This window comes from Odontesthes bonariensis, chromosome 8, assembly GCF_027942865.1.
Source record: "Odontesthes bonariensis isolate fOdoBon6 chromosome 8, fOdoBon6.hap1, whole genome shotgun sequence".
NCBI classification, from domain to species: domain Eukaryota; kingdom Metazoa; phylum Chordata; class Actinopteri; order Atheriniformes; family Atherinopsidae; genus Odontesthes; species Odontesthes bonariensis.
The window spans coordinates 5,911,892-5,925,796 of NC_134513.1; the positions used below are offsets into that span (position 1 = coordinate 5,911,892).

The window sequence follows — 13,905 nt, forward strand, 5'->3', positions numbered from 1 at the left end:
TCTCTTCCTCCGGTTCCAAATTCCACATCTCTCAAATTTATACAGGTCCTTTCAATTTTCTATGAGAGCATGAACCCATCCAGCATCTCATTTACACAAAACCAATAAGACGGGATGATGGAAGGGGAGCAAATTCTGGCTTCGATGGAAAAATGTTATGAACAATCAAACAGGTTAGAAATGAACAAAATTATGTGACTTTTTTCAGATTGACTTGTGTCACGAGAAATATAAAATCTTACTTTCAGCATTCAAGTTGGCATGAACAAGCTATACAATCTCAGTGTGGTCTGATAATGTTAAAAACAGGGTCAGATGCACAAAGGTATAAATCCCTCTACTTTGTTTCTGTACATATTTCTCTGTCTGCTATAAATCCAAACTACGCCTCAGCCTACCTCAAAGGTTTGGCCTTGTTTGCCCTCCAGCAAAGTGGTTTAGAGATGTTAATCATCCTGTGACACCACAACTTGACAGCCTTGCTTTGATAGGATTTCTGCCAATTACAGCCATTTGTTTTTTACCTGGCAAATTCTGTATTAAGCATGAAGTTGTTTTTCTATATTTTAATGAATGAAGCTTGATGTGTTGATCTTCTAATTGTGTTTTTAATGAGTTGTTTTGAGACATCTGATGTAGTTCCTGCAACACACATAGAAAAGGGTATTATTTGAGAGCAAGAAAGTAATCTTTTACTCAGGACAACCATTTTCAGAAAACTTTCATTTAATTTTGATGCCATGTCTCTCACTATCACAATGCTACATGATTGGGAAAGTTCCTCTGATAACTTGAACAGAAATGGAGATTTCTAACAGTTACACAAACTGCCTTGTGTTGTTGTTGTAGTACATGAACAATGGCTGTACATTGACAGATCATAGATCAGATTTATCCAGTGTCTGATCTTTGAAAAAAATAGAGATTTTACATGGTATACTTTTGAATGAATTTTGCAAGTCACAGCTCTTTGCATTAACTACATTGAGGGTAATGTTTTCTTTTTAGTTCTAGGTTTACATGGAAAAAATTCTAGATTTCATACCTGTGGTGTCAGGCTTTTGGACCCCACTGTGTGTGTAGCGTAGCGTTTTTATATGTGTAGTATTATAGCTCTCTAACTGTTTGTGCTCATCAGTAAATCTGAACTTATGGAAGATCACAGTGGCAGTTCGGCCAGAGTTTGATAATATTGGTAATCCCACAGTGAGACTACAATAATCAGCACTCAAATACAGTGATAAACTTTCACAGAAGAATGGATGCTAAAAGCTAACGGAAAATATGACTGCAAAGAACCCTGCAGTTAATTGATGACGTCCCAAAAAAGTCATCTGCAGAGGTTGGTGGAGAGCAGCGACCTCATCATGGAACACGACACAACAAGAATTGTTAGAAGAAGGATGGTTAAGTGTTATCTTGAATGCTATATCTGGATCTGCTCTGATACCCTTGAATGAGCCATTATGGCCTCTGTACCTGAATGAGTGGTGATAAAGAGGATGATGCATCTGAGCTCTCTGCTCATAGTCTTAACAGTGACAGCTATTTGTCATCTGGAGAGTGTATCTGTCTTCTGACTGAAAGGTCTCGCTTTGCCACAACACGCTTTTCACCGTTTGCTATTGCAAATTATGCATTTCCCAGGAAAATAAATGACTATACTGTATGAACTGTATGCTCACTTGTAAAGGAAGACTAAACGACCAGCATCAAGGCTGTCTACATGCTGTCGACCACTGACTGAACATGCATTGTTTCGTATCAACCTTCGTCCCAAATTAATTGTTGATTATTTGAAATTGTTAAAATTGGCTTTGTTCTTAAACATTAGGAATGAAATAAGTCTCAGTAATTTTCCATATGACCTAAAGTGATCCAGGAGTAGAAAGACAAAACAATTGGGAAAGCCTGGGAAAGCAAGGGCAGATTCACACACACACATTGTTTTGGGCTGATCCAGAGAATATGACGAAGCATGTTGAACCTACTCATGTCCAATCATACTCGGTTAACTATTCAAATGTTACCTCAGTAAAATGAACAAGGCTAGCCTTTGATGCAGATATCTAAGCTAGTTTAAGCTGAAAAACGACTAGCTTCTGCAAAGAGCACAAAATCAGACAGTAAATGTTGTACACCTCTTTCTTACAGTGAAAGTAATAACAAAAATGAATAATTCTGGGTTTCTGTAAATCTTTCTGGTCACCTGTACTGCAATCAAGATTTCTTTTTTTACCAGCCTGATGATAAATAACTGTATGGGGACAAATAAAACTGTGACTGTAGATTTTTTAATGCAGATATGTGCACTAGAAACTATTTATAATTTCCCAGATAAGATTGATAACAGCATTTCATCATTTCATCATTATGTCTTAAGAAAGTGTCTCCTCAAGCATATTTGATGCCGCAAATTAGTTGCATTTAAGCAAAATTTCCAGGAAAAGGATGTGATAAATGCTGTCTCTGCATTTTTGTTTCTCATAGAAGCAACCCTGCATATTCCATCCTCCTGCCTCCTCCTCTTTCCTCCGTTCTCTCTTCTCTTCTGTCTTCTTACCCCCAAAGAGATGGGGCAGTAGGACTGCAAGCTAATTTGAAGCCAATCAATATCGGTCTGTGTTTCTTCCTGTGTGTCAGCCTAGTCCAGTGCCCTTGTCTAACTGCAGGCAGAGAGGGGAAGCATCTGTTCGAGGGCTATCGTATTCTGACCGTAAATCTATGGCAGCCACTAAACACCACTCCTCCAAACATGATGCTGAGCGCAAAGGTTATCTGACTGAATCCAAATGAGATTGATTCAGATGCCAAGTCCAGTTGTTAAATGTGTGCACTGACAAATAGCTCTCTCACTAACTTGATGAACTGCAGAGAAGGCATTTTAACTGCTGTTTGAGGTTTAGTATCATTGGATTAAAATATAGGGATTTGGGGTGTTTTATGCAATATGTACACATGAGCTTACACAGGTGAGCCCACACACATGCATTATATCGCCTTGCTTACACTTAACAATGCCAATGTTCAGTCTCTGACTGTTCACAAGTTAAGACCAGTCCCCTCCCTCTTCTCTCACACCCCTTCTCCTTCATCAGCCAATGAGGTTGCTGTCTATTCATGAGCTGGAATGGGAGCAGGCATGTGTAGGCAGCCTGCCACAAGAGGAGGTGTGTCTCCATGAGCCAAGAGTGTGTGTACAATGAGAGTGAGCTCACACTGAGAGAAGAGGTGGTGGAGGAAAGAGTGTCTGTAGGCATGCGACTGAGAGTGAGGGGAAGGAGTGACAGGCAAGAGGGAAAGGGGAGCCAGGTGCACTTTACTTAGCCGATGCACTCACATAAAACACACATAGTAACAACCCCCACTAAAATTTTACACTGAAACACGTGTGCACGCCTTGCTCAGAGCCACAGAGAGGGATCTCTGAAGATATATGGATGAAAAAGAGGACTAGGGGAGCCAAGGAAGAGGAGCCCGAGTGTGTATCGCCCCGGGGGGAGCTCACACACACCGCAGACTGCGCACATACTCCAGCGGGCACTCTGCACTGTTTCCCTGACAACTAGAATGGGCTGCAATTTGTGCACCTTGCAGAAACGAGAGGAACACTACAAACTGCTCTATGAGATTGCACAGGTAAGTGCAACTTAAAGGAGGAGGAAGAGGGAGAAGTCACGATGACAGCGTAGGTGATGATGTAAACCATGGCAAGAATGTGTTGGTGTCTGAGAAGAACTGTATATTCCTCCAATTAGCAAGGAGGGCAACAGTGAGACAGTGTAACAGGAATGGATAGAGCAAAGTCAGAGAAAATGAAAGAAAGAGGAGAAAAACTGCACGCTTCTGTAGGGAAACCCGGAGAAAAACAGGAAAGACAAGAGAGCAATGTGCAGAAATTAGTTACTTCCAAGCAGCCAGGCAGAGATACAGTGTGTGTGTATGTGTGTGTGTGTGTGTGTGTGTGTGTGTGTGTGTGTGTGTGTGTGTGTGTGTGTGTGTGTGTGTGCACCTCTCTCCATCAAAGAGAGTAGAGCTAGTTATTTCTCCTCAGTGGCAGAAGATGTGAGAACAAGTTCAGCACTTCTTTCCGCGCTGGCTTCAGGGGAATTCAGCCCATCTTCTCTGCCTGTGACAATCTAGAGGCAATACAGTTCAAAGGCAAAACCAGCAAATGTGTTCTGCTGTTTTCCTTTGAGTTGTTTGTCAGATGTGGACATACTGACCTGAAACACAATGGGATTTCTGTTGCGGCTCTGCTGTAAAAATCTTCTTCACCAACTGAAATTGTTAAGCCTTCTATCGAAAGTTCTTTGTCCTGCATGTATGTTGAATGAGTTTGCTGATATCCGTTGAAAGTTACAAAATATTTAGAAAGAAACAAAACACACATATTAGAAAAATCATTTTTCTAGTCATTTGAAGATGAAGTTAACAAAGACATAGACTTATATTATCTCGAACAACAATTATACTGTAATTATGAGCAGTTAGATGTGGTGAATGTACAACTTGTCATATTGCACAGAGCTTAGCAGGAATGTGTTGATTAGATAGTGGGAGCATGTGTGAATCTTTTGAAAAACTCCAAAAAAATAACACTGTTCACACGTCTCTCCCACTGCTTTCTGTATATCAACAGGGATGTTTTAACAGGTTCCAAACTTCAATTCAAATATGAGTATGCATGCAGCTACACTGTTTTTTATGACGGTGATATTTTTGTGTGTAAAGCTGATTGTGGGAAAACACGTGCTTTGGGTTTTTCTCTTGTTGGGAACAGCGCAGGCCAGGATTCATTCATCATTTAGTATCTTACACTGTTACAGACACCAGCGAAACTGAATACGGCATAATGAGGCTGGGCATCACTGCTGGTTTGTTTTGTAATGCATATCCTACGCTATCATCCAGACTATTAAATTTCATAATGTGTAGACACTTTAACATTGGTTAATACAGGTTATTTGGCACGTTTTCAATTGGTTGGTGTAAATGATTTTCAAAGGTGACATGGTATCCTCTGTGTTATAGGCTCTTAAAAAATGATCAAACGAGTTATCACCACAGTAACCTTCCACTGTTATTTGATGTTGCTTTTATGAACCTTTTCCACACTGCTGCAATCTGAAGATAATTTGGATTTCACACTAAATGCCCCGGTGCATTAATGAGATGGTGGATGTTTGCATTGTACATCTAAGAGGACTACAAGAGAATTAGCTAGCTCAATTAAAGTAAACACTAGGGGGTCACACCTCCTTTTGTGTCGTTGAAGTCAATGGAATTTACTTGCCAAAACAAAGGCACAAGTGCCTTATGCCTTGCATAGCTGTTTAAAAATGTATAAGTAAGTTTTAAACTGAATTTTAATAAAATAATGTTTGATGTCCCTATAAAAAAAGTTTTCTTCAGCTATATATACCAGTATAGCCTGAACGATGGCAAAAACGTCAATTTGTTCCTATCTGGAAAACTTTCAGCAGAAATCCTGATGAGTTATGTTCCCTTGAAAGACATATACTAACCTTGTGTCCAATTAAATGCGTTATAGAATTTAAAATTCAATTAACTACATTAACATATTGAGAGGATCAGTCTTTCTTGCTTCTGTTTGTACAGTAAACACACTGTTTGTATGTCAGCAAATAGCTCTCAGCTTGTCATGTCAGGGGAACTCCAAAGGAATAGTTTGGCATTTTGGGAAGTACACACTTTTTTTTTGCTATTTAACAAATTTACCCTATCCCCCTGACCCCTGTACTAGTAAGTACGACAGTGTGTTTGCAACTTTTTTGACAGGATAGTTTTGCCCAACAGCAATAACAGTAACCTGCCCTTCAGTGTACAAATAAAGCCCCTCAGTCAAATGAAAGAGTGATGTCCTGGACATACAAACATTTGCCACCATTCCTGCAAAAAAACCCTTGTTTGAAAAGTTGTCCCACCAACTCAGAGTCTGGTGGTGATGTTGGCATCAGTTTCTTTGTCGTAGGAGTGTTTTTCTTATGTTCCAGTAGACTATAACATGTTCTGAAGCCTCCGCCACGAAATATAATCGGAGAGTAACTTTACATTTTTGTGCAAATAGGTAAAAAGTCCTGGTAGCACAACTAAGTCTGCCGTTGACATGTAAAGAAAGAGGAGATCAGCACGTATACTGATGTTAAACCGAAAGCATAGCAGCGCACAATATGATGATGATGATCAAAGTATTTTCTCAAAAAGTTTGGTTTCCGTGCCCAAAACATGGATACCTGAAATACCTATGTTCACGTGTAGAGGCCCTAAGCCACACTTTCATGTGTCTACTTATCTTTTTTGCCTTTATTCAGGCAAAGACCTTGAAAGGGAGCGTTCCAGCTGATTCAAGGCTTGACAGGGAGGGTAATGAGCAAAAGAAACTATAAATAAACAATCATCCGTACCGTCTGGAAACAGATATGACTCGTGATGTGTTTTCCATGGTTTGAGACAATATATAAAATATAACAAGATATGCCAACAAGACAAGAGCAGAGACAATCTCAGTGTTGGAGACCAGTGACCTTCCTTTACTGAAGTCCTGCAACTCTCTTTCACGGCATGACACAACAGATACACAGATTACTATAATTTAGGCAACATAATAGGAACAAATATGTTTTACCATAAAGTAGATTATTTTCCACCTCAATGATGATCCTCCCAGACTAATCACTGAATGGTGTATGCGAGGTTCAGTGCAGATGTCCTCATAGCTGCCACTTTTTCCAGAAATCAAGCTTAAAATACATTTCATTAAATTGAATTTGAATGTAGAAAAGAGACGGCAGCTCTTGTGGGTTTAATGTTATTGTCTCACATTATTCGGGTCCTAAGAGTAAGCCGCATTTCATATGGCATCTATAAAAGGGCCACAACATAGAAAGAGCTTCTGGCAGTTCACGAGTATAAAACAACAGGAGATGCAACATAAAAAACTGAAAAAGTAAATTTGGCTGCAACTAAAACAAAAATGACTGTTATAGTTATGTTGTATTTCTCCAACGCACGGTAAATATCTTGGCAACATGGCAGACAGTCTAATAATATTTTGTCTGTCTGTGTGTATACATAGGTGAGAACACCCACTTACCGTTAAACGTACAATGGTGTGTGTTTGTGTGGCAGTCGGAGGACACCTACGGTTCTCATTACCAGTATGAAAGAGTGGAGGAAGAGAGAAAGAAAAGGGGCTCACCAGGCAATAAGTGTGTCAGTGTGACTTTGTCCTGAAACTTGAGGCTGAGGGGATTCTGCAAATCCAGGGAGACTCCTCAATCATCCCTGTGTCGCTCTCTCCTTTTATCATTCCACACTCATTTCTTCTCCCTAACCTTCATTATCGCTGCTCTCTGTATGTTTTCCTCCCTTTCAGCAATATGTTTCTGCCTTTCATTTTATTTTGGCACACACAGCATTAAATATGTTTCACTTCAAACCGTTCTACGCCATAAGACACTCTGTGCTCATTATACCAGTGGAAAACAAAAGGATGCTGATGATGTAGCTGAAGCACGACGGCAACAGGCCTGGTGATACACACTTGGGTAGATGTTCTGCCGCTGTGGGACTCTTATGTCCATGTGTCATGGTCAGTGGCCCTTAGCTTGGTGATTTCATGTTGGAAACAAGACAGTGTGATGTTGTTATTCTGTTGCTGGAGGTGTGAGGGACTGTTTCAGTGTGTTTATCTGATTTATTCTGATCAGCAGAGAAGCAGACTGCTGTCCGGTCTCAGTGGCCCTTAAAATTACCATTTGGTGCCGTCATCCATTCTTGACCATAAATTTCTGGAGACAGTTGAGGTACACCGCAACTTCTGGGCTATAAAATCATTGTGTCCACATCTGCCATCCAAAAATGATGCCTTACATTACATTACATGTAATTATCACTCACAAGGCTCCAAATACTTTACAAGCTAAAGTTTTGTGATGCAAAGTGTAGCAGAACAATGCAAAACTGTAAGATGCTTAACATCTCTTTGAAAGTCATGGGAGTATGTGTCACACAAGAGAACCTGACTCATGCACCATCTGACCCATAATGTTCGGTTAGAAATTAAACTAAAAGGATGACCATCTCACAACTTCTGCACCCTTTAGGTGTCACCGCCTCATTTTGGACATTCGGATCATTGTACATATAGACTGTGGTTGTGGCTGTATTGGTTTACCAAGCAAAACTTTTGACAATAAAAGAGACAGATCTTGTGTTAAATTAAAAAAGATTTTTAGGGGTTAGAATTAAGACACGTGGTTAGGTTTCAGACTTACAAAGTGAAAGACTGGGGTTAGAAAATGACAGTTCCCGCCATGCTATGTTGATGCTGCCATCCTCAAAACAACACACGAGGGATGTGTTGCCATTTCAACATTTTTTAACCATGGACTGTGACACTGCTGTGATTTGGAGATTGTGACAAACCTATCCATTACACATTTTCTGGTGAGACAGGGTTGTTAGGCCCGCTCTTTTATCAGCTTGCTCATCAAGATGTCCACAGCAATTATAGACTTGAAAAATTACTCTTACAAATGCAAACTGTCTTGGGTACTTTTTGAGGGAATTGAGAGCTGTTGTAAGCACCAGATGTGCTCAACTTGCCAAATCTGCTTAGGGTACTGCATTGATACGTCCATTAACTACTATTTAAAAAAGTCAGAAAAGCTCGTCAATCTTTAATAAAGATATACTTCTTTGACTTGTTAGTTTAATTGCTTTGTAGGAAGACGAAATAAGAACATTATGTTAATGAATGGTTTTTGATGGATACAATCGAATATTTAGCAACACACACATGAATTTTGTTGTTGCAGTTTCTGACGTGAAAAGGCCCTAAGGACATTTTTTTCTTGAATTCAAGATGTTAAATGTCTGTGCATGAGGCAAATAGAAAATGGATTGCAACTGTTTTAAAGTTAAGGTAATAATTCTCCCTCTATAATGTTTGGAACAGCCCTCTCATTTAAAAAAAACAAAAAAAACCCAAAACAGAGCATTTCAGAGGCCAATTTGAGTTTTCAGCCCGCAGGCCTGCCCTGATGTCCTCTACAAGACTGACTATCTCAGTTCACACAGCTGCACTATCCTGACAGGACCGCTTACTGCTGGACCCCAGCTGCCCAGCGGCCACTGAGAGATTTATGGCTCTCGTCAGACCATTTACATTCAATGTTTCATTTGTGATTGTATGTGTGTATCTCTGCACACTCACACTGTGGGGTTCCATTCAAGCTGTAGCAAATATCATTCCAGGTATTTTGCTTGTGGCTGTTGCTTGTATTAAATTGTCCCACAGCCTCTGGCCTTTAGAGTCTCACAGGTCCCATATCATCTGTGCTTTCAGTTTGACCAAAGTCAGCACTATTATAGCAGTCGGTATTGAAGAACAAAATACAATATCTATATTTTAGCTCCCTTTATGCACCATGACACACCATGGCAAATTGTCTGCACATGGGGAAGGACCCTCCAGACTCCTAATAAGGTGTGAAAATTGGTTAAAGGTTTTTTATTGTTTCTTCAATTCAAGCTCAACAGCCACTCCAGATGTTTTTGCTGCTCCCATGTGGTCAATACATATAGAATTAACCTTTTTATCAAACAAAAGCATAAAAATGAAAGGTTTCTGAAAAAATCATAGTTGTGGTAAAATAACTACATTTATTGTAAACTTTGACTGGACAATTAAAACTCCTCACACGGAATATCATAGAAACACAGGTGAGGTAACAGTTTGTCCAATGTGGATTCTGCATCAATAACTTTTAAGAGACACTTTCGAAGAAACTATTTAAAGGCACCATTCCTGACATTGAGGCCTTTTTAGATGTGTTTTGAGGTGACTATCTTGATATAGTGTTTGCAGTTTTGATGGTCAGGCTTACGATATTGTGCCGTTAGCTCCTTTTCTTTCCATGAGGCAGATTTTCTGACACTGAAGGTGACGACTGAGGTCATAGCATTTTTCTGAAAACATGCACCTTACCCCCTTGCATACTGTATATGTGGATATATGTGTTTGTGAGCTGGAGCTGTCTCTGGTGGCAGCCTTTCTTTTAGAAACAGATGCTGTGCCTCATGTCCATCCTGTTAGACACCACAGAGGGGCTAGACGGACAGCCCTTCACCCCGCCATTGCCTATGGTGTCCAGGGAGTGCCACACATAGCAGGGGAGGCTGTGGTCGGACCCACACAGCCGTCGCCTCCATATGGCCAAATCAGAACTGGACAGCGACTGCATTTGTAGGGATTTGAGGGACTTGAAATTCATCAGTGCTATATGTGTAAAGCAGAAAATGATAAGTTTAGTCATTGTGAAACTACAGCGATATACTTTAGGCATGTATGACACAGAAGATTGAAATACGCTCAGGGATCTCACCTTCACTCAGTGTGTTTGGGCTGTAAATGCGCTACGAAAGGGGGGAAATTTAAAAAAAAAAAATTGTGTGCTTATCAGTAAAGCATCACACCCGCCCTTCTTTTGTTTCTGCCTGTCTCAGTGTCTGATGGGACTTTCAGCTTTGCAGAAAGTATTGAATGAACTGACCTTTCCATTTTTCCTGCATTTTTCAGACCAACAAGTTGTCTGCCTGTCTGTGTGGGTCAGTTGAGTTTGACCTTTTCACCTGTGAGCGTAATTCTCCTTGACAAGTCTCTCAGGCACATACAGTATACATGCACACACTTGCTGTGTTGTGTTTTGAATCGCAGTCAAATTGCAGCTGCTGTGCTGTTGCATTAAGGGCTATCAGATCGAGAATACAAAACCTTCCAAATTATCCAAGTAAACTTTTCGATTATCCATTAAATCAGTCATTTCTTCCCCAAAAATGTTAATCTAGCATTATGAAAAACAATTCTGCTGCTTAACATGGATCATCAGGTGTCTTCCATCATGGTAATAGTTGCTCGTTGGAGCACAGCATGGTGATAATGCCACATGATTTAGAGGTACATATGGCCTCGTCAGTGGCGCTGTGGGTAGCACGTCTTGTGGTTGTAGGCCAAAAGTGGAAATGGGAGCTGGGTAAATATTCATTGTTAGCCTCACACAGGAAAGAGCATCCTCGTGTTGTTTGACAAAACAGAAATAATGTGTGATATTTTAATTACGTCCATAATTTCTACACGAATGTTGCGTGAAAATTGAGAGAGACAGAGAAAGATACAGAAAGATGCACAATGACTAAATGCTTCTTAACGACCGGTGTTTATTTGTAATTGTGCCTTTTTTTTCTGTCTGGCTAAGAGCAAACATACACTCCCCTCCGTGTGTGTGGGGGTGTGTGGGTGAGGGGGATGTGGCATAAAGTCAGGGGAAGACTAGTCCAGTATGGATGGGGGGAGGCAGGGGAAGCAACAATCGCCGTTTCGCTCCACCGGCCAACAATCTCCCCCTGCGTTGGCTCTGATAAGCCCAGGATGAAAGCCCTTTCTCTGGGCAGAGTGACACCCCCCACCCCTTCAGACAAGGCAAAGGCTGCCCACATGATGCATGTGCACACAACTACACAGAACAAAGGCAGATATGCATATTTGGATCCACTTTGTTAATGTTTGTACTACACAGAAGGATCACACAGGAGTCATCCATTCATCAGTTTGACCGTCTTTTTGTCATTTTTATGTGTTAAAATGTCATTCAGGTTCTTAGCACCTGACAAGAGGACTTATCAGTTGTTATCAACCTCTCCCTGATTACCACACTGATCAACCGAGTGGCCTGGACAAGAGGATAGGAGCTATGAAAGAGGAAAGCAAAAGATGGGGAGGGGAACTGGATGAAGTATGATAGGAAGGGTAAAGAAGGAAAGAAGATTTGAGGAGATGGTAAAGTAAATAGTGGAATGATGGGTTGTGCACCATCAGTAAATCTTTTAAACCCCTGCATTCTACTTTTAACCTCTTCAAAACAGCAGCCCAACCTCCTCCTTCTCCCATCACTTATCAGTCACCAGACACTGTTTCAAGTCTGTTCCATTTCACTGCCCCTGTCTGTCTTTCTGCCTGTCTGTTCGACTCATTAATAGCATTTGCCACAACCCCGCCTTCGGAGGTGCAATGGATTGTTGCTGCAAAGACCCTGCAAAGAAAAAGATAGCAATTGAAGGCACAGAAGTGGCCCGTCATTCATGTGTGGCAGAAAAATCCATTCATTTTTGTCTAGCATGTGAACTGTCAGCTCGTGTCTGTTATACGGTCACATGCTGCAGGCTTTGTTGTCAGGTTAGACTGGATACAAAGATGAACCATCTGGAGCAGTTATGGATGAGGTGCAGGCATTTGCTGCAGCAAAAAAACTGCACACGTACTCATGAAATATGCACAAAAAAAATGTCCCTTGATATTTAGCCATTGCAGTAGGGGGGGGAAATATTCTAACTCAAACTGTGAGACATAAAAAACCTCCAGGACACTTCACATGAATAACTGCTTTTGAGTTGTGTACATTTACAACAGACTGCTTGTTTTAACAGCTATTTTTCTTCAACAGCCTCTGTCACATCTCCTCTACAACATGGTATCAAAGCAAAACAGCCGTGATGATGCTTAAAAATGCAAATAGCCTAACACTGTGCCACTGTCAAGCATGTTTTGAATCCTGGGACCAGGTGGTCTAAAAGGGGATTAGGTTACACCAGAGAGCTGGTGTTGAGTTCCCACTTAACCAACTTGGGCTTGGGAGTAATCAGGCCCACTCAGAGCCTGGCAACGAGTCCAGTTACAGATAGAATAACACCAAACCATCTGCATCGTAGGGGGTGATTACATTTAGCAGGAGGTGTAACCACAAACCTTATGCTGATATCGGAAATGGCCTCAGGGTGGAGACCGGCTGAGGCTTTGTTTTTTTTTCCTCGTCTGTGTGTGGAAATGTGTGGCACCATTTTATACTGAAGGTGTTAGATTTAGGAATGTATGTGGCCACCCATTAGCACACATGAAACAAGCAGAACACCCAAACCAAACGTCATGTTGGATTACAGTACTAGCCTGATTGAAACTAAATATATGGAGTTAGTCTTCATCAGCATCAATGCATAGTTATGTTGTGAGTGTTTCGCATTTTTAAGAGATGAGCTTTGCCACCAGGTTTAGTGTGCAAAAGGCATTTAATAACAAGCATGATGTTAAGAACATGAACTTTAAATCCCAAACTGTTTAAACAGAATTTATATAAAGATTGTCACATTTTAGGAAACCCAAAGGAATATACCAATCTCGACTACTTACGGGGTAGGCCTGTGTAGCTAATTTGTATTTTCTGTGAGGAACAGATGAAATGAAAAGCTAACAACCTGAGGAGAATTTAGTAAAAGGATCGGAGAAGAACACAGCAGACTAGAAAGCAGAGTGTGCTGCTAATCCTGGAAACCTCTGGGAGAACCAGAGAAACCTCTCCTCTTTTACTGAAGGATGTAGCATCAATGATTTCCAAAAAGCAGCTCTTACACCTGCCTCATACTGATTTTGTACTCGATAAACCAAAATCATACTTATCACAATCACCAGACTGAATGACCACACCAAACAACATGGAAGCTGATGTTTCCCTTGGCAAGACGAGTAGGCTACTAAATCAGTCATTGCCTGCTGAGTGCATAGCCTCTGATTCATCTTCATTACAACATGCTTCACAGCCTCGTTACTTGGAAACTCTCACAAATTAGGCTTGTGACCCATTTTGAGTATCAATAGTCTGAATTAACGAGTCTGTGTGTGATACAATCAATTGTCCTGCCACTAATGATCACCCCACTAGCTATATTATATTTCGGAGGATTTGATTAGCTTCACACATAATGTAGACTTGCAGTCATCCTGAATATTGAATGTAAAGTCTTGACTGAGCCAGGCTGAATGAGGGGTAA

At 40.7% G+C, this 13,905-nt stretch overlaps 1 protein-coding gene across 1 annotated transcript in view; it reads left to right on the forward strand.

The window, feature by feature from the left end:
* Positions 1-3,232: 3,232 nt before the first annotated feature.
* The window catches only part of pdzrn4 (PDZ domain containing ring finger 4), a 42,896-nt gene continuing 32,223 nt past the window's right edge, over positions 3,233-13,905 (forward strand). The window contains exon 1 of the mRNA XM_075472461.1: positions 3,233-3,639. Coding sequence (XP_075328576.1) covers positions 3,571-3,639 — 69 coding nt within the window. The 5' untranslated portion in view covers positions 3,233-3,570. The remainder of the gene's footprint in view (positions 3,640-13,905) is intronic.